The sequence below is a fragment of the Lithobates pipiens genome, unplaced genomic scaffold, assembly GCF_037356315.1.
Source record: "Lithobates pipiens isolate NorthernLeopardFrog02 unplaced genomic scaffold, aLitPip1_a1.2 Scaffold_22, whole genome shotgun sequence".
NCBI lineage: Eukaryota > Metazoa > Chordata > Amphibia > Anura > Ranidae > Lithobates > Lithobates pipiens.
The window spans coordinates 96,611,209-96,633,270 of NW_027507784.1; the positions used below are offsets into that span (position 1 = coordinate 96,611,209).

Sequence of the window (22,062 nt, forward strand, 5' to 3'; positions counted from 1 at the left end):
TCGTCTCACGCGGCGGCTGAACAGAGAAATGCTGTTGTAAACAGCATTTCCCCATTCTGCCTAGCAACTAGTGATGCTGTTCTCTGCTCCATGTGATTGGAGCAGAGATCAGTGTTCACTAAATGAAAGCCCAGCCCCCAACAGTTAGTAACACACCCCTAGAAACACTTAACCCCTACACTGCCACCCACTGGTTAACCCCTTCACTGCCAGTGTCATTTACACAGGAATCACTGCATTTATATAGCAGTGATTGCTGTATAAGTGACAATGGTCCCAAAAATGTCCAATGTGTCCTCCATAGTGTCCCAGTCACAATAAAAATCACTGATCGCCGCCATTACTAGTAAAAAAAAAAAAAAATATTAATAAAAATGCCATAAAACTATCCCCTATTTTGTAAACGCTATAACCTTTACGCAAACCAATCAATCTCTTATTGCGATTTTTATTTTTATTTTTTTTACCAAAAATATGTAGAAGAATACGTATCGGCCTAAACTGAGGGAAAAAAATGTTTTTTTAAAATATATTTTTGGGGGATATTTATTATAACAAAAAGTAAAAAATAATGTATTTCTTTCAAAATTGTCGCTCTATTTTTGTTTATAGCGCAAAAAATAAAAACCGCAGGGGTGATCAAATACCACCAAAAGAAAGCTCTATTTGTGGGAAAAAAAGGACGTCAATTTTGTTTGGGAGCCACGACGCACAACTGCGCAATTGTCAGTTAAAGCGACGCAGTCCCGAATCGCAAAAAGTGGTTTGGTCTTTGACCAGCAAAATGGTCTGGGCTGAAGTGGTTAATGGTTAATGGAAAAACTATTGTATGATGGTTGGGCTCACCTGGATAAATCATTTTCTCCTCCTAGGAAATTTTCCCTGCTCTACCCTATGGAGGAAAAATTCACCAAGAAATGTAGTGTGCCAGCAATAGATGTGGCTATTTCTTTTGTGAACAAAAGCCTAACTTGTCCTGTGGACAATGTTCAGGTGTTTAAAGATCCAACTGACAAAAGCTGGAATCATTACTTAAATCCTCTTTTGCCATGGCTGGCACTGTGGTCCAACCTGCGCTTGCAGCAGTTGGTATGTGCCAATATTTGAAAGAGCAGGTGAAGCAGGTAGTTAATTTTCCTGCTGCGCAAGTTCAAGACTATGCATCTCTTCCAAGGGCCTTATGTTTTGCAATAGATGCTATTATGGATTCTGTCCAACAAGCATCCCACCTTACACTCCTGCTTGTGCACATGCGAAGGTCCCTTTGGCTTAAACATTGGGCAGCTGAAGTCTCATTCAAAAGATATTTAGCTGGGTTCCCGTTTCATGGGGAACGCTTGTTTGGGGAAGATTTAGATAAATACATCAAGAAGATTTTCAGTGGCAAGACCACCTTCTTGCTGGTTAAAAATAAATGTTCTTCTTTGAAACGTTCTCTTTCCCCAGCCCTAAGTACCTCAGCCTCTAGGCAGTGGCAATGGCCTTCCCAGTCAAGTACAAGAGGAAAGGTCCAAGGCCAAGACCATGGGCAAAAGAAGCCTTGGGGTCAAAGGTCTGCTAAGTAGAATCCCAAAGCCTCCTTGTGAAGGGGCACCACCGCTTGGCCGAGTGTGGGGAATACTTCGGGGTTTTGCGGGTGTTTGGCAGAAAGAGATTCAAGACAAATGGGTATCCACAGTATCTCTCGGGTACAAGCTAGAATTTGGGGAGTTTCCATCATCCCTTTGGTCAGGGGTTTCCAAGCACCCAGAAAAAAGCAGACCCTTGTTTCTGGCATTGCATCGCCTTTTGTGTCAAGGGGTGATCATAGATGTGGCCTCAGAGGAGCAAGGCTCTGGGTTTTATTCAAACCTCTTTACAGTCCCGAAACCAAACGGAGATGTCAGACCCATTCTGGATCTAAAGGACCTAAATCCATTCTTAAACATTGGCTTGTTCCGCATGGAGTCTATCCGCTCGGTGGTCTCCACCCTTCAGGGGGAAGAATTCCTGGCATCAATAGACATCAAAGATGCATATCTACATGTGCCAATTTTTCACGCTCACCATAAGTTCTTAAGGTTTGTGGTGGAGCAGTGCCACTTCCAATTTGTGGCCCTCCCTTTTCGGTCTAGCTACGGCACCTCAAGTATTTATAAAAGTTCTAGCTCCGCTCCTGGCAAATCTAAGGGATCGGGGCATAGCAATAACAGCTTATCTAGACGATCTACTACTGGTAGAACAGTCCATGGCACTCTTGAAGCACAATGGGCTCAGCACAGCAAGATACTTGGAGTATCTAGGCTAAGTCCTCAACCTGGAAAAATCACTATTACAGCCCATAAGAAGGCTGGAATATTTGGTCATGGTCATAGACACAGTGCAAAGCAGGGTATTCTTGCCCATGGCAAAAGCCAAAGCCTTAAAGGATTTGGTCCGACTAGTCAAGGCCAGGAAAAATCCTTCCATTCGTCTCTGTATGAGATTATTGGGGAAGATGATAGCCTCATTCGAGGCTGTCCCTTATGCCCAGTTCCAAGCAAGGCCTTTGCAGAACAGCATTATGTCTCCCTGGAACAAAAGAGTTCAAGCCTTGGATCTTCCAATGCACCTGTTACCATCAGTGCACCAGAGCCTCAATTGGTGGTTACTAGACAAGAATCAACAGAGGGGAAAGTCCTTTGTTCCAATTTTTTGGAAAGTCGTAACTACAGATGCATCGATCCAAGGCAAACAAGGGGGGCACCAGGAGGAGTCTGAGTGCCCAGAGGCAGGTGAATCACGTTCTCACTTGGGCAGAGAAACATGTTCCTTGTCTATCAGCAGTTTTTATTCCAGAGGTGGAAAATTGGAAAGCAGACTTTTTAAGCCGTCAGCAGCTGGACCCAGGAGAATGGTCGTTACACCCTGCCATATTTCAAGCAATATGCCAGAGATGGGGTACACCAGATGTAGACCTATTAGCCTCCAGGTTCAACAACAAACTGGATGACTTTGTATCAAGAACAAAGCCCCCCCCCCCGCTAGCACAAGGTTCAGATGCCTTGATAGTTCCCTAGTTCTGGCCTTTATTCAGGGGGGCACTCCACCAGTCACGCCGTCCGTCTGCCCATGGGATCTGAATTTGGTTCTGTCTGTTTTGCAAAAAAGCCTTTTTGAACCATTGTCATGCTTCTTTGTGTCTTTTGACCAAAACGTTGGTTTTTCTTGTTGCCATATCCTCTGGCAGGAGGGTATAGGAGTTAGCGGCTCTTTTATGTAAACAGCCATACTTAAATTATTCACAAAGACAGGGTGGTGGTGTGTCCTTGCCCTGCTTTTTTACATAAGGGTAGTATCAGGGTTCCACCTAAACCAAGATGTGGTCCTACCATACTTTTTTTCCAGATCCGCAGTCTGCGGAGGAAATGTTGTTACACTCTCTAGATGATGATAGAGCAGTCAAAATGTATCTGGATGCGACTGATTTTCTGTTTGTACTACCAGACAGTCCCAGAAAGTACCAGGCAGCGTCGAAGTCCACTATAGCTAGGTGGATTGGACAAGTTATTGTTTAGGCCTATGGTTTGGAAAAGAAGGTTCCTCCTTTTCATGTTAAGGCGCACTCGACTAGAGCAGTAAGTGGTTCATGGGCAGTGAATCACCAGGCCTCCATCGCTCAGATCTGCAAGGCTGCAACTTCCACACATTCACTAGATTTTATCAGGTGGATGTAAGAGGGCATGAGGATACTGCTTTCGGGCACAGTGTACTGCAGCGGCAGCAGTGTAGGTCCTCACGTCCACTGGCGGTCTTTTTTTCTGATCTGTCTTCCTACCCTCAATTTGTGCATTGCTCTGGGATGTCCCATGAGGTAATGAATAGAGCTCTGTGTCCCGTGATGTATGCACAAGAAAATAGGATTTTTTAAAACAGCTTACCTGTAAAATCCTTTTCTTGGGATTACATCATGGGACACAGAGCTCCCCGTCCCTCTTCAGGATTTATGAATATATACAGTGCCTTGCGAAAGTATTCGGGCCCCCTTGAACTTTTCAACCTTTTGCCACATTTCAGGCTTCAAACATAAAGATATAACATTTTTATTTTTTTGTGAAGAATCACCAACAAGTGGGACACAATTGTGAAGTGGAACGAAATCTATTGGATTTTTGAAACTTTTTTAACTAATGAAAAAATGAAAAGTGGGGCATGCAAAATTATTCGGCCCCTTTACTTTCAGTGCAGCAAACTCACTCCAGAAGTTCAGCGAGGATCTCTGAATGATCCAATGTTGTCCTAAATGACTGATGGTGATAAATAGAATCCACCTGTGTGTAATCAAGTCTCTGTATAAATGCACCTGCTCTGTGATAGTCTCAGGGTTCTGTTGAAAGTGCAGAGAGCATCATGAAGACCAAGGAACACACCAGGCAGGTCCGTAATACTGTTGTGGAGAAGTTTAAAGCCGGATTTGGATACAAAAAGATTTCCCAAGCTTTAAACATCCCAAGGAGCACTGTGCAAGTGATCATTTTGAAATGGAAGGAGTATCAGACCACTGCAAATCTACCAAGACCTGGCCGTCCCTCTAAACTTTCAGCTCAGACAAGGAGAAGACTGATCAGAGATGCAGCCAAGAGGCCCATGATCACTCTGGATGAACTGCAGAGAACTACAGCTGAGGTGGGAGAGTCTGTCCATAGGACAACAATCAGTCGTACACTGCACAAATCTGGCCTTTATGGAAGAGTGGCAAGAAGAAAGCCATTTCTCAAAGATATCCATAAAAAGTCTTGTCTAAAGTTTGCCACAAGCCACCTGGGAGACACACCAAACATGTGGAAGAAGGTGCTCTGGTCAGATGAAACCAAAATCTAACTTTTTGCCCACAATGCAAAATGATATGTTTAGTGTAAAAGCAACACAGCTCATCAGCCTCAACACATCATCCCCACTGTCAAACATGGTGGTGGCAGCATCATGGTTTGGGCCTGCTTTTCTTCAGCAGGGACAGGGAAGATGGTTAAAATTGAGGGGAAGATGGATGCAGCCAAATACAGGACCATTTTGGATGAAAACCTGTTGGAGTCTGCAAAAGACCTGAAACTGGGATGGAGATTTATCTTCCAACAAGACAATGATCCCAAACATACAGCAAAATCTACAAAGGAATGGTTCACAAATAAACGTATCCAGGTGTTAGAATGGCCAAGTCAAAGTCCAGACCTGAATCCAATCGAGAATCTGTGGAAAGAGCTGAAAACTGCTGTTCACAAACGCTCTCCATCCAACCTCACTCAGCTCGAGCTGTTTTGCAAGGAAGAATGGGCAAGAATTTCAGTCTCTCGATGTGCAAAACTGATAGAGACATACCCCAAGCGACTTGCAGCTGTAATCGCAACAAAAGGTGGCTCTACAAAGTATTAACGCAAGGGGGCTGAATAATTTTGCATGCCCCACTTTTCATTTTTTCATTAGTTAAAAAAGTTTCAAAAATCCAATAGATTTCGTTCCACTTTACAATTGTGTCCCACTTGTTGGTGATTCTTCACAAAAAATAAAAATGTTATATCTTTATGTTTGAAGCCTGAAATGTGGCAAAAGGTTGAAAAGTTCAAGGGGGCCGAATACTTTCGCAAGGCACTGTATATATAATGCATCAGGATACTTATTGCCATATGAGGTACTCTCTATATGGGAGGGGTTATATAGGGGAGGAACTCTCCTTACAATTAGGGTTGCCAGTGTTCAACCCATGATGTAATGAATAGAGCTCTGTGTCACGTGATGTAATCCCAAGAAAAGGATTTTACAGGTAAGCGGTTTTAAAAAATCCTATTGTTTTTAGCTTTGGACAAAGTGGAGATGGATTAGAAGCCCTGTCAGATTTTTATTGCTGTCTGTGTTCCGGTTTAGGTAGATTCATCCTTTCTATTTGTTCTGTTTGCCATTCTCTCCGAAAGTTAAAGAAAAGTAAAAATTTTGGGTTGTTACCAGAAAGGTAATAGAGGGGAATTGTTCCAATGGGGATTCTCTCTCTCTCTTTGGAGGGATTTCCTCACATTTCCTGCTTTGGCTATAGGACAGTAAGTGAAGGGAAAATACCCAATGGGACAGGGATGCCAAAAAATAAACTCCCTTACTGATTTCAAAATGAAAAAAAGTTTTCCCTAGTTTTTAATTAAAAAAAACACATATGTGGATCATTATATATTCTCCCTATTTTCCTTTGTGCAGGAACTGTCTTACTTACGTGCTCTCTTGGCTATGAAGAAACAGAAAAAGCAGGAAGAAGTTATTCATTTGTTGAACGATGTTTTGGACAGTCACTTCAATTCACTACAAGGCCTTCCGCTCGGTATTCAGTATTTTGAGAGACTTAACCCAGATTTCTTGCTGGAAATTATAAGGGCCTATCTCAATTTCTGTCCAAATCAGGTAGCTATTAATTCTCTATTGGCAAAATGCATTTTGAGACTTGTTTGTAGTATATAGTCCTATGAAATCGAATACCCCCAAACCTGGTTTAGCTCATGTACCATCTTAAATGGAAAACTTCCGTTAATAATTATGCAGGGGGGATTTCCTGTTTTTTTAGGAGAAATTTTATTAGAATTAATTTGGTTATGACTTAATATACACTGTGCAAAATTATAAATGCAGCACTTTTGTGTTTGCCCCTATTTATCATGAGTCAAACTTAAAGATCTATGACTTTTTCTATGTACACAAAAGGCCTATTTCTCTAAAATATTGTTCACAAATCTGTCTAAATCTGTGTTAGTGAGCACTTCTCCTTTGCCGAGATAATCCATCCACCTCACAGGTGTGGCATATCAAGATGCTGATTGGACAGCATGATTATTGCACAGGTGGGCCTTAGGCTGGCCACAATAAAAGGCCACTTTAAAATGTGCAGTTTTATCACACAGCACAATGCCACAGGTGACGCGTGTTTTGAGGGAGCGTGCAATTGGCATGCTGACTACAGGAATGTCCACCAAAGCTGTTACCCTTGAAGTGAATGTTCATTTCTCTACCATAAGCTGTCTCCAAAGGAGAATTTGGCAGTCCATACAACCGGCCTCACAACCACAGACCACGTGTAACCACACCAGCCCAGGACCTCCACATCCAGCATCTTCACCTCCAAGATTGTCTAAGATCAGCCACCTGGACAGCTGCTGCAACAATCAGTTTGCATAACCAAAGAATTTCTGCACAAATTGTCAGAAACTGTGCCAGGGAAGCTCATCTCCATGCTCGTCATCCTCATCGGGGTCTCGACCTGACTGCAGTTTGTCGTTGTAATCGACTTGTGTGGGCAAATTCTCACATTCAGTGGCATCTGGCACTTTGGAGAGGTGTTCGCTTCAAGGATGAATCCCAGCTTTCACCGTACAGGTCAGATGGCAGACGGTATGTATATCGTGGATCGAGTGGCCCATGGTGGCGGTGGGGTTATGGTATGGGCAGGCATATGCTTTGGAAACGAACAAAGGTTCATTTTATTGATGGTATTTTGAATGCACAAAGATACTGTGACAAGATCCTGAGGCCCATTGTTGTGCCATTCGTCCACGACCATCACCTCATGTTGCAAGGATCTGTACACAATTCCTGGAAGCTGAAAACATCCCAGTTCTTTCATGGCCAGCATACTCGCCAGACATGTCACCCATTGAGCATGTTTGGAATGCTCTGGATCGGCATATACGACAGCGTGTTCCAGTTCCTGGCAATATCCAGCAACTTTACACAGCCATCAAAGAGAAATGGACCAACATTCCACAGGCCACAATCAACAACCTGATCAACTCTATGGGAAGGGATGTGCTGCACTGAGTGAGGCAATTGGTGGTCACAGGTACTGACTGGTTTGCGGACCCCCCCCCCCCCCCCCCCAATACTGTAAAACTGCACATTTTAGGGTGGCCTTTAAATGACCCTGCATCTCTAGGTCCGCTTCTTGCGTGGTAGACAGGCCTTGTTATAAGTACAAGCCCTGGCAAAAAGTATGGTTTTACAACTCTTGGAAAATGTTCATTCAGTTGTTTAATTGTGAAGAAAGAAAAACGAATTACAGACATACCTCAAAACTATTTGTATTTAACATTCCAAACTTCTGGTTTTAAGAAACGCTTAAAAAAATTAAAAGAAAGAAAGACAATTGTAGTCAATTACCACTGTTTTTGCAGATCAAGCAGAGGAAAAAAATATTCTGAGGGAAATATTATGCAATCAGCATGTACTTTTGCCATTTCTAAAACAAACATCTGCATCAGACTACATGTGCTAATTAGTCTGCAGTTAAAAAAGAGTGCGTACACACCCTGGTGAGCTGTTGCACCAACCTGATTGACATAAATCATGGCCCCAACACGAGAGATATCAGTTGAAACAAAGGAGTGGATTATAAAACTTCTTCAAGATGGTAAATCATCACAAAATGTTGTAGAAGATGATGGTTGTTCCCAGCCATCTGGACCAAGTACAAATCAAATCGGAAGTTTGTTAAAGGGAAGCATACTGGTAGACCAAGGAAGACATCAAAGCGACAAGAAAGAAAAGGTAAAGCAATATGCCTTGAAAATGCACAACAAAACAAATAAGGAACAAATGGTCAGAAACTGGAGTCAATGTCTGTGACTGAACTGTAATGCCCCGTACACACGACCAGACTTTTCAACATCAAAAGTCTGACGGAATGATTCCGGCAGACTATTCGAACGTGTGTGGGCTGCAGCGGACTTTTGATTTGCAAAAGTCTCACAGACTTTAGAAATGGAACATGTTTCAAATTTTTCCGACAGAACTCTGCCGGACCCAGAAATCCGCTCGTGTGTGTGCTAGTCTGACGGACTAAAACCGACGCTAGGGCAGCTATTGGCTACTGGCTATGAACTTCCTTATTCTAGTCCAGTCATACGTCATCACGTTCGAATCCGTCTGACTTTGGTGTGATTGTGTGTGGCCAAGTCCATTCATTCGGAAAGTCCGTCAGAACTCTGTCAGAACTCCGTCGAAAGTCTGCCGGACTTAAGTCCTGTCATGTGTACGCGGCATAAGACATCGCCTAAAGCAGATGTGTTAAACACAAGGCCCACGGGCAGAACCTGGCCTGCCAGACCATTTCATGTGGCTGTCGCACCCATTTTCAGCCAGAACCATGCACGCTGCTAAAACCTGCACCTGTATGTAGCACACCCCTGAATCCCCCACTCTGTATGTAGCACACCCCTGAACCCTCCACTCTGTATGTAGCACACTCCTGAACCCTCCACTCTGTACGTAGCACACCCCTGAACCCTGCACATGGCGCACTCCTGCACTATATATATATATATATATATATATATATATATATATATATATATATATATATATATATATATATATAGCACACCCCAGAATCATGCGATTGGTACATAGCGCACCCCTGAACTCTGTGCATTGGGCACCCCAGAGCTCCATACTTAACGCACTACTGGTATTGCCCCTTTTAAGATTCTCCCACTGGAAGTGCAATTTGGGCACTGTTCAATGTGGTTTGAGGGGGGGGGGGGTTGATTTCCTGAACCTAGTCTAAGAAAAAAAGAGCCTTGGATACATTTATGTAGTCTTACAAATACAACCGGCCCTTTGAGAGCAACCCTAAATCTGATACGCCCCTCTATGAAATTGAGTTTGACACCTCTTGCCTAAAGAAAATGGGATTTACATACAGCAAAGCCAAATTGAAAACCATCATTAACACCTAAACAGAAAAAAACAAGGTTACAGTGGGCTAAAGAAAGGCAATCAGGGACTGTGGATGACTGGATAAAAGCGATATTCAGCGATGAATAGCATATCTGCATTGGGCAGGAGCGTGATGCTGGAACTTTTGTTTGGTGCTGTTCCAATGAAATGTATGTATGTATGTATCCGAATTGAGTGATTGCAGGGTGCAAAGGCTGAGTACTAATACAACATGAAAAAGGTACATGTGCTGCTTGTTTATTTTGGGGAACCCGTTAGGAGGTGATCTGTTAGTCAGCAACTAACCTTGAGTTTAGTTAGTTGAGCAGATGATTTGCTTGTTTTATTCTATGAACTTGCTTTACAAAACCCTCCTTTGTTTAAAAATGTGTTTATTTGCTTTCTTACTGAATAACAGTGCAGGACAAACCTGCTTGGACTGTTCCTGGGTGTGTCCCTGGTTTTCCGTTGCCAATACCAGTTGAGCATATTCCCCTTAAAATAGTTATTTTTAAAAGGCAGGTAGACGGCAAAGGGCTAGTCACCAGTATAGACTGTGGTCTCTCTGTAGCTGATCTTTCCCTTTTTTATTGACTTTTCATGCCTGGTTCTGCCCTGTGCCTCAGTATGGAAGCAGCCATCTTGGTAGAGGCAGGGATTTGCTTCCTAATGTCAGAGCCTCCAGCAACAGTGAGCAGCACAGCGGTGACGTCACCAAATCTAACTCCCAGAAATGGCAGTCAGAGACAGCAGTGCCTTAGATCTAGAATTGTGGAAAGTGCACTATTCATTTTGGGAGGAATTTCAGACAAAAGTAAAATTTTCAAGGTACTGTTCAGGCACAACTGACATTTCTAAATGTTCCATATAAAATAGCAAATGTTCACTTTTTGAGTTTAGCTTCACTGTAAGGCAGCCTTTCTCAACTTTTTCAACACAGAGGAACCCTTGAAATAGTTCTCCGGTCTCGGGGAACCCCTGCTAAATTTTATAAATTTGCAACTCATGATACACTAGTGTGATGGTCAGTGAGAGGAATGGCCCTTAGACTTGTGGTCATTGGGAAGAATTACCTCCTTACAGATAGCTAAAAAGATCAATGGTGTCTGTAGGAACTTATCTGAGAGGCAGAAATTGCCCAATGCTGAAGCAACCTTTTGGAGGAACCTTAGTTGAGAATCACTGCTGTAAGGTGTTAACAATAGGCTAGCTTTTGGCTACATATATTTATTAGTAGCAGGTGTTCAAAAAAAAAAGGAATTTTAAGGGCCCGTTTAGTCCATATTGTGCTGCATTAACACATACAGCGCAGTGCACTTTGTCGTGTGTTGCCATGTGCTGTGGTAACACAGCTCATTCATTTTTGTATTGTCCGTAATGCAGGAGAGATGTTCACTGGCAGTTGGATGCTTTTTTTCAACTGCCCCTGAACTCATCCAGTGTTATCTCATGTGTACGTGTACACAGGTTCGTTTTAATGTCGGTTTTTAGGCAGTTACGTTTATAGGCCTTTGAAGGCAAAAAAAAATAGTTCAGACGCCAAATGCGGTAACTCGTGTTTAGCCGCGTTTCATTTACAGGCGTTCATTTTTGGCTGTTTTTCAAGCGCTGCTAAACACGGCAAAATGGACATTTTAAACATGGGTTACTAACTGCCAAGTTAAATCGTTCAGGAGAGGTTGTAAAAACGTCCTGTGTACATTAAGCCTAATACACTATTTTAAAGTTTTTGGTGCTGTATATGTTTGTTGAACAGTCATTGAAAATTAATGACAACACTCTCATAAAACACTGCGGTGCATGTATACTGCAGCACACTATGTGTAATTAGGCCCTTAAAGCGGAGGTCCACCCTAAAGTGGACCTTCCGCTCATCGGAACCCTCCCCCCCTCCGGCGCCACAATTGGCACCTTTCAGGGGGAGGGGGTGCAGGTACCTGTACAGTACAGGTATCTGCACCCACTTCCGGGATAGCTCTCTGCGGAAAGGGGCGTAGATTACGCCCCTTTCCGAAAGTCCCCCGCTGCCTGCTGGGAAACACACAGATCCCAGAGGCAGCGGGTCCATCCTTATTGCGCAGCGGGACTCGCCCATGCGCAATAGGGAACCGGGAAATGAAGCCGAAAGGCTCCACTTCCTGATTCCCATACCCAAGATGGCGGCGGCAGCACCCGAGAGACGATCGAGAGATCGGCTTCGGGTGCCGACATCGCGGGCGCGCTGGACAGGTAAGTGTCACTATTTTAAAAGTCAGCAGCTGCAGTATTTGTAGCTGCTGGCTTTTAAAAAAAAAAAAAAAAACGCGGAGTCCCGGCAGACTCCCGCTTTAATGACAGTCTGAAAATATGCTGAGACCCACAAACAATCCTTGTGCTGAATGCTTGTTGATTGAATCTGAATTAAGTGAACTGTCTTTTTATCTTATCTACTTCTTCAGCCTCCCATTCCAGGCCAGCCAGCATCCCCTCTTTTAAAGCACTGTGCCTCTGTTCTGGAGACAGTAGTGAAGGTGGTTCCAGGCCTTCAGCAAGCTGTCTTTTTGATTGCAAAAGTGAAATATTTAACAGGTATGTTCAATAATAGTAGAGATTCTGTTCATATTGATAATATTTAATTAGTTCTGTCAGGTTTTTGAGGGCTTTTTTGTACTCACTGTAAAGTATTTTTTTTTTTTCTTGCAGTCCATTGGGGGGATGCAGGGGTATTAAACCTTCAGGTTATACTGCCCTCTACAGGAGGATTGGGCATTGGCAAACAAAACTATAGGCCAGCCCAGCGTATACCCCTCCTATTACAAGCATGCCTCAGTTTTTGATAGTCTGTATGAGCTGCCTAGGGATAGAGGAATGAGAAGCCAGGGTGGGTGCCTTTCCAGAGACCAACCAGGAGGACAAAAAGGATTTGGTTTTTCTGAAAGAGGAAGTTGCTGAGAGATAGACTCTCACACAGTAGAACCACATCAAGACAATTGAGGGAAATTTCTTTTTGATGAACCAGACAAAAGGACGAGAGAATAATGCACTGGTTATAGTATAAAGCAGAAGGTACCTTTAAGCAAGAAGGAAGTCTGATGTCCTAGCTTCAGTGTGGTGTGCACTGCATTGACAAGAGCCAAAATGGTCTCATTCCACTAGGGAGTAATAGTAGTAGACTGCAGCTCCTCAAGGGTTTGCTCATTTGACAAGGATTTGAGCTAATCAGAGTCAAAGTCTTTGCAGCTGACAGCTCAGAATCTGTAAATCGGATACAGAATCTGATAGAGAGGGTTCAAAAACAAGCTTGTGAGCTCTGTGATTAGCGTCAATAAAAAAACTGGGTAATTTGGGTCATAAGATGTTGCATGGCCATATTAAAAACTTTAGCCCAGAGGGCAGAGATCACGTCCAAAACTGCACAGAGCCAAGGAGGACTCTAACTAGGAAGGATACTCTAGCTACAGAGGGCATCATGCTTTCTGGCTTCAAACTTTGGCTCAGCAAGTGGGGGCAAGCAACCCCCAACCTGTTAGTAGAAATTGACCTGAGGGCTCTTGCTAGAGTGAAACTGTCCCCCTCCAATAGTTCTTCCCACTGTGTCTAGAATTAGACATGTGGTGATAAGAGGCAGATACCTACGGTCTTCACCTGAGGGGGTCTGATAGCTCGCGGTGACCAAAATTACTGTAGGTGGGCAGTAAGAACATAAAGTTCCACAAGGCCACAAGCCAGACCCAAAACCAGTGTGCCAGATAGCTGTATCAGTGGTGTAGAGAAGAAAGCTAATTATTATGTGTTTTTTTTTAATGAATAGCTGAAAACTGAAAGGCCATACAAATGAAAGAATACATTAACTCCATACATACAGTATCCCAGTCCTTGGTGTTCTTTAACATAATTTTTCTTTTTAAAGGTGAAGTTGAAGCAGCTCAGAGTAATCTTCAACATTGTCTTGAACATAACCCTTCATATGCCGATGCTCACCTCCTGATGGCTCAGGTGTACTTGTCTCAGGACAATCTAAAACTGTGTTCACAGTCACTGGAGCTCTGCTTGAGCTATAGTTTTGAGGTGGGTTATGGAAATTATTATTGGAAACTAATGAGGCTGAAAACTTCAGATTTTTTTTTTTAGGTTGAATTATAAAGTGTATAAATGAAAAGTACATATCTCATTCGTACAGTACAGGGCACACAAACCTTATTCTTAGACCATGGCTTATGTGCCACTACCTTCAGGACACTGGCACTGGACACTGGCAGAGCTTTGCAGGGTACACCCCTAGTAGTATATAACCCTGCCCACTTTGTTGGGTTCCAGTTATTTTGACAGTGTGCTTAGGTGATAGATCCATTTTCCTGTTGTTTTCTTCTGTATTTTGTAATTGTTTTGTTTTCCTTTCTAAGAAAAATTATACTGAGAATGATACCTCTATGAAGATCTGACTGCTTTTTGCCTCATGGCTTGGTAGCGGTATCCAGATCTTTTACCCGTCTTGGGAAACATGCCCAGAATCCGTTTTCCTTGAACTTTACATTTATTCACTTTATAATTGAACTTCAATAAATCTGAAGTTTTGAGGTTGATCTCTATTGGTATGCTTGCTATATTTCTGAATGTGCTGTATATGTCTGCCTGCAGTTAGTAGCTTTCAGGTGAGCACAAGTTCACTTTGTTAACTTAATACATTCTATGCATTAAAGCAGAGTTCCACCCACATTTGGCACCTTGTATCCTGGTATCCTGTCCCCACTTCTGGAGCGATCAAGGCCACGATACATTACGTCAGCAGCTCGGCTCCCTCCTCCTGGTTTTTATTTGTCACAATAAAAGGTTGTTTCGAGTTGACAGTCCAATGCGTTTTGGGGGTCGTACACAGATCGGGGCTTGGATTTATTGCAAGAGCATTCTGGAATGGCTCAAGGACAGTGCATTTATTCTATCCCTTTGTTTCAGTGTGCTGTGACACTTACATCAGTGTTGCCAACCTACCAGATTCAAATTTACTGACACAACACCCAAAATAAAATTGACTCTCACAGTGACACTGACAGCAGTGTGCAGCAGCACAGATAACAATGACATCTCACTAACACATGTCCCCTCCTGAGTCACAGTGACAGTCTCTCTCCAAGCCAAGTGGTCCCTCCAGTCCACTCCAGTCTAAACAGTACTGACGGTCCCAGTCCCAACCTGCCTTGCTCCCATACTGCAGAACTGCACAAGAGGCTCTGGCCACTCTGCTTGGCTCCATTGCACCACGACATCACATGACCTGCTCAGGCACTGCCTCCACCAGAGCCGCCTGATCACACTGTAGCAGGCACTTGGATGTCTCAACCGGCCCGGACCAAGCCGAGCGTCACAGCCATATTTTTTTACTGGCAACCTTTTACTGGCAGGAGAAATTTTCCTGTTTTTTACTGGCTGCCATTAAAAAATATTGACTGTTGGCAACACTGACTTACATACTTTGGAATTTGTGAGTACAGGCAGTCCCCTAGTTACAAACTTCCGACTTACAAATGACTCCTTAAAAACGGAGGGAGACAACAGGAAGTGAGAGGAAATCTACCCTTAGGAAGGGAAATTCACTCCTGTAAGAGCTATTATGGGAAAAAGGTACCTCCACTGATGCTTTATCACAATTCTTGTATCCACAACAACCCAAAATTTTCAAAATCCAATTTTCATTGGGACAGAATGTGAGATGAAATCTTCTGAACAGGAGCACAGACAGCAAAAAAACATTACAGGGGTGTCAACCCTTCCCTATGTTATCCAAAAGTTTGAAAATTTTCCATTTTGTGATTCCAGTCTATTATTCTAGTCATTGATGCTGCTTGTAAATATTTAGAAAAATCAGGTAGAGCCAATCCACCATCTTTCTTTGCTCTAATTAAAATTTCTCTATTTATTCTACGGGTTTTATGTGACCAAATGAAACTCCCCACTGTTTTTCTCAAATCTCTCAATTTTTTTGATGGTATATAGGTATAGTTTGAAATGCATATAGCAGTATTGGTAATATTTCCATCTTTACTATATTAATTTTCCCCATCCATGAGTAGGTTATATTATCTCATATAAAAAAGTGCATACAAAAATAGTAGTAAATATCCAAAAAACTAATTAGTTGCACGTGGCGCTATAACCTGTGTACCTTTCAGTGCACAAACCCTCACCTCCTCAGTGATCCTATCTCAAATCATAAATTGTCTAGTCAATAACAAAATATATAAATATTAATCACTCAGTGAATACCCAAATTTACATTTAAATTACACATATAGTGAAAAATATATAAATGAATGTGAATATAGTCCATCCACCACACAATATTCGAAAAAGCATCCAGATTACAGAAAGTCTTTCTATAAATGCATAAGAAGAATATCCAGTGTTCAGATTCCTTTCTACAAGTGACTCCTTCACCACACCATCCGTGATTTATACTCCCCCCTTCGTGAAAACACTCACCGACTGCTAAGCCTTACACTCTCGTGTGAGGCTCAAAGGCTTTCAAATGATCTCTCAAGATGAAATTCAGACCCCAGCACATCCGATTGGAACTTCTCCACTTAACACTTCATTGTATAAATATATACCTCAAAGAGAAATCACAGAGGGAGACCCCAATAGTGTAATACTGCAAACACTCTTTAATGTATAAAAAATCTCACTCCTTATGCACTCACATGAACTTAAAAACGCAAAATCACTTCAAGAGAGTAAAAAGACTCGCTTCACAACTTCACTCCACAATACTATTCTGAATACGTCGGGGCATTGGTGGTCACGGCAGACTCATAAGATACGGTACTGTATCGCTTGATCTCACCCCTCCTCGTGCGTCCCGCCTGGTCCCACACAGCAGGTCTATTCGAAAAAGGGCGCCTTCAAGTCAGATGAAACAGTCCTCTTAGTCCTGTGCCTCCTTCCCAGCTCCGTGTATGTCAGCTCAATAGTCACCAGATAGCCACGCCCCCGACATGTTTCGTCACATCAGACTTAATCATGGGATTGGCTATCTGGTCTAGCATCCCTCCTTATATTCCCCCATCGTCGAATCAGCGTCCTTAATTTTTCTTCTGTCACTCCCATATTAATGGAGTGTATACTAACGTCCATAACACGCGCCGACGCCAACTGCCCGATTTGCGCATGCCCAAATCATAGCATTCGACCCCTCCATCTCGAAAACCAGCGCATCACACCAGACATTCGATTTGAGAGTTCGCTACAGTTTCCTGCCGGTGCGTCGATATTTGTCACGTGTGTCGAAACATTCGACCTTAGATATTGCATTCGATGCTTTATAGGTTCCGCTCCGGTCTCAATGTTTAACCAGTTGCCGACCGCCGCACGACGATGTACGTCGATAGCATGGCACGGGCAGGCATATTGGCGTACATGTACGTCCCTTGCCTCCCGCGGGTCGGGGGCCCGATCGGGCCCCCGCCCGGTGCCTGCGGCGGTCGGTATTCGTGCGGGAGCGATCCCGGACGAGGGGACGGCCATTCGTTCATGGCCACCCCCTCGCGATCGCTCCCGACGAATAGGAATCCCCCGTGACATCACTTCCTCTCCTGTAATGTAAACACAGGAGAGGAAGTGATGTATTCTCTCCTCCGTGTCGGTATTTTCCGTTCCGACACGGAGGAGAGCGGATCGGTGAGTTGCACCAACACTCTACACACACAGTAGAACATGCCAGGCACACTCACACCCCCCTTTACCCCCCGATCACCCCCCCAATTACCCCTGCCCCCCAGTCACAGTGACACCAATGTCATTTATTTTTTTTTTTTTTTTTTTTTTTTTTTGCATTGGTGTCATTTGTGACTGTAATAACTGTTAGGGCAGTTAGAGTTAGCCCCCTTTAGTTCTAATGTACCCCCCTAACCCCCCCAATAAAGGTTTAACCCCGTGATCACCCCCCGTCGCCAGTGTCACTAAGGCTGGGTTCACATTGCAGCGGTTTATGAGAACGAATGTGATTCGCACCGCACTGCAGTGCAAATCACATCCGATCTCTGTGCGATTCGAGTTCAGCCATTCGCCGCACCCGCCACACCCGCCGCACCCACCGCAAATTCGCACGGGACCCTTTTTTTGGCCCGCAGCAGAATCGGATCGCATGGGTGTTCACACCATGCGATCCGAGTTTGCAGATCGCACTGCGATATGCGAACTGATCTGGGGGTGTCAGTAACATTTCACTGACACTCCCAGCAGTTCGCATAGGGCAGTGTGAACTGCCGCCGGGAGGCATGCGATGCGGGAACCCGCCGCGGATTTGCGGCGTTTCCGCATCGCTCCAGTGTGAACCCAGCCTAATAAGCGATCATTTTTCTGATCGCCGTATTAGTGTCACAGGTGACGCTAGTTAGGCAGGTAGGTATTTAGGTTCGCCGCAGCTTTTTATAGCGCCAGGGACCCCCATATACTACCGCATAAAGCCCCCTGATTGCCCCCTAGTTAACCCTTTCACCAGTGATCACCATATAACTGTTACAGGTGACGCTGGTTGGTTAGTTATTTTTTATAGTTTCAGGGCACCCACCATTTATTACCTAATAAAGGTTTAACCCCCTGATCACCCGGCGGGTGTCATTTGTGACTAATAACTGTTAGGGCAGTTAGGGTTAGCCCCCTTTAGTTCTAAGGTACCCCCCTAACCCCCCCAATAAAGGTTTAACCCCGTGATCACCCCCCGTCGCCAGTGTCACTAAGGCTGGGTTCACATTGCAGCGGTTTATGAGAACGGATGTGATTCGCACCGCACTGCAGTGCAAATCACATCCGATCTCTGTGCGATTCGAGTTCAGCCATTCGCCGCACCCGCCGCACCCGCCACACCCGCCGCACCCGCCGCAAATTCGCACGGGACCCTTTTTTTGGCCCGCAGCAGAATCGGATCGCATGGGTGTTCACACCATGCGATCCGAGTTTGCAGATCGCACTGCGATATGCGAACTGATCTGGGGGTGTCAGTAACATTTCACTGACACTCCCAGCAGTTCGCATAGGGCAGTGTGAACTGCCGCCGGGAGGCATGCGATGCGGGAACCCGCCGCGCATTCGTGGCGTTCCCGCATCGCTCCAGTGTGAACCCAGCCTAATAAGCGATCGTTTTTCTGATCGCTGTATTAGTGTCACAGGTGACGCTAGTTAGGCAGGTAGGTATTTAGGTTCGCCGCAGCTTTTTATAGCGCCAGGGACCCCCATATACTACCGCATAAAGCCCCCTGATTGCCCCCTAGTTAACCCTTTCACCAGTGATCACCATATAACTGTTACAGGTGACGCTGGTTGGTTAGTTATTTTTTTATAGTTTCAGGGCACCCGCCATTTATTACCTAGTCTCACTAGTGTACCCCTAAATTTAGGGGTGTCTACTTTCCAAAATGGGGTCATTTGGGGGGGGTTTGTGCCATCTTGGCATTTTATGGCCTTCAAAACTGTAACGCCCTTAGAAAGCCTGAAGGCGGTGCTTGGTTTTCGGGGCCCCGTACGCGGCTAGGCTCCCAAAAAGTCCCACATATGTGGTATCCCCGTACTCAGGAGAAGCAGCAGAATTTATTTTGGGGTGTCATTTCACATATGCCCATGGCATGCGTGAGCAATATATCATTTAGTGACAACTTTGTGAAAAAAAAAAAAAAAAAAAAAAGTTTGTAATTTTCCCGCAACTTGTGGCAAAATATAAAATATTCCATGGACTCAACATGCCTCTCAGCAAATAGCTTGGGGTGTCTACTTTCTAAAATGGGGTCATTTGTGGGGGTTTTGTGCCATCTTGGCATTTTATGGCCTTCAAAACTGTAATAGGTAGTGAGAAGTGAACTCAAAAATTTACGCCCTTAGAAAGCCTGAAGGCGGTGCTTGGTTTTCGGGGCCCCGTACGCGGCTAGGCTCCCAAAAAGTCCCACATATGTGGTATCCCCGTACTCAGGAGAAGCAGCAGAATTTATTTTGGGGTGTCATTTCACATATGCCCATGGCATGTGTGAGCAATATATCATTTAGTGACAACTTTGTGAAAAAAAAAAAAAAAAAAAAAAAAGTTTGTAATTTTCCCGCAACTTGTGGCAAAATATAAAATATTCCATGAACTCAACATGCCTCTCAGCAAATAGCTTGGGGTGTCTACTTTCTAAAATGGGGTCATTTGTGGGGGTTTTGTGCCATCTTGGCATTTTATGGCCTTCAAAACTGTAATAGGTAGTGAGAAGTGAACTCAAAAATGTACGCCCTTAGAAAGCCTGAAGGCGGTGCTTGGTTTTCGGGGCCCCGTACGCGGCTAGGCTCCCAAAAAGTCCCACATATGTGGTATCCCCGTACTCAGGAGAAGCAGCAGAATTTATTTTGGGGTGTTATTTCACATACGCCCATAGCATGTGTGAGCAATATATCATTTAGTGACAACTTTGTGTAAAAAAAAAAAAAAATTTTTTTTTTTGTCATTATTCAATCGCTTGAGGCAAAAAAATAAAATATTCAATGGGCTCAACATGCCTCTTATCAATTTCCTTAGGGGGTCTACTTTCCAAAATGGGGTCATTTGGGGGGGTTTTGTACTGCCCTGCCATTTTAGCACCTCAAGAAATGAGATAGGCAGTCGTAAACTAAAAGCTGCGTAAATTGCAGAAAACGTACCTTAGTTTGTAGATGTGACAACTTTTGCGCAAACCAATAAATATACAATTATTGACTTTTTTTTTACCAAAGACATGTGGCTGAATACATTTTGGCCTAAATGTATGACTAAAATTGAGTTTATTGGATTTTTCTAATAACAAAAAGTAGAAAATATCATTTTTTTTCAAAATTTGCGGTCTTTTTACGTTTATATCGCAAAAAATAAAAATCGCAGAGGCAATCAAATACCATCAAAAGAAAGCTCTATTTGTGGGAAGAAAAGGACGCAAATTTTGTTTGGGTACAACATTGCATGACCGCGCAATTACCAGTTAAAGCAGCGCAGTGCCAAAGTGTAAAAAGACCTCTGGTCATTTACCAGCAAAATGGTCCGGTCTGAAAGTGGTTAACAAACCCTGCATGCTAATAGATCTCGCATGCGCCGGGATCGAGACTAAGTGTCCCCATCTCCACAATAATCAAGTATTGAGTTCCATGTCCCCACATTCCATCATTGAGAAAATGTTGAACCCTTAAAGTGCTACCTCTAGTGATGTTAATAACCATCAGTAGTATCTCTCCATATACGTGAACGGTGTCCCTCTGTATGACGCATTGTATTAAGTCAACTAATCCTGAGTAGCCATACCCCCACACAGGGTGCAAACCAGTGTATATAAAACTATAGACTGGTGCCATACTCTGTCGCCGTGTCATCAATGCGCCAACGTTTACAATAATGGTTACAATAATGGATATCATACATCTTCAACTGGCTGATAGGTACATAAATTGCGGTATTACAAATGCAGATCTAATTCAATTCAAACGGAAATGAATATATCTCAAAGATACCATCTATATTGCGGGTGCACTTAACATATAAATACAACTCCAAATGCAAAATATTCTAAAAAATCTAAAATCGCATAGAAGGAGATCCCCATGCTAATACCCTAAACAGAGATGAAATTGGCACTATCATAATAATTTCAGGGCTTCCCCATCAATAACTTATGTGAAGACTTATTTTAGAGATCAATGGTTGGTAACCTCCTATACATTTCCCTCTCGGGGTTTCAACCTTAGATGGTCGACATCATGTGCATTTCCATATCGGAACTGCTATCTACTGTCTGTAATACTTGAGAAATCACTGGACCCCATCATCTCATACAGGATGTTTCCACTAAGGGGACTAATTCCCCCTATTAGGACCACACTGTTACTGTCCATACTTGCTTGCCTATAAGTCACTAATGTAGCAATTAAGGTCCAGCTCTATGTTCATCCCTCTCGGATAGAGACTCCTCAGCAAGAAGATCCACTTGGTCTCCCTCTGCGACAGATCCCTTACCCGATTTGAACCTCTCCAAGAGGGATGGACATGATCTATTCCACAAAACTGTAGTAAATCGGGATTTTGTTGATGGTGTTCCTTGAAATGTAGTGACACGCTATGGTACTGGTAACCTTTTCGGATGTTGGTCAAATGTTCTGAGATACGTACTCTCAATAATCTCTTTGTACGTCCTACATATAGTAATTTACAGGGACACCATAGCAAATATACAATATAAGACATATTGCATGTCATGAATTCCTTGATTTCAAATGATTCACCCTCGCTGTTGGTTATTGAGGTGATCCCCCTGTTTATCTGGTGAACAGTTCTACAACATATACACCTCCTACAAGCATAGAAACCTTTCAGGTCACCCGAGATGGTGATTCGTTTAG

At 43.5% G+C, this 22,062-nt stretch overlaps 1 protein-coding gene across 1 annotated transcript in view; it reads left to right on the forward strand.

Annotated features, from left to right (window-relative positions):
• TTC21B (tetratricopeptide repeat domain 21B) overlaps positions 1 to 22,062 on the forward strand; it is a 119,280-nt gene that overhangs the window by 49,551 nt on the left and 47,667 nt on the right. The window contains exons 11-13 of the mRNA XM_077447923.1: positions 6,199 to 6,399; positions 12,141 to 12,270; positions 13,592 to 13,749. Of these exons, the coding sequence (XP_077304049.1) occupies positions 6,199 to 6,399; positions 12,141 to 12,270; positions 13,592 to 13,749 (489 nt within the window). The remainder of the gene's footprint in view (positions 1 to 6,198; positions 6,400 to 12,140; positions 12,271 to 13,591; positions 13,750 to 22,062) is intronic.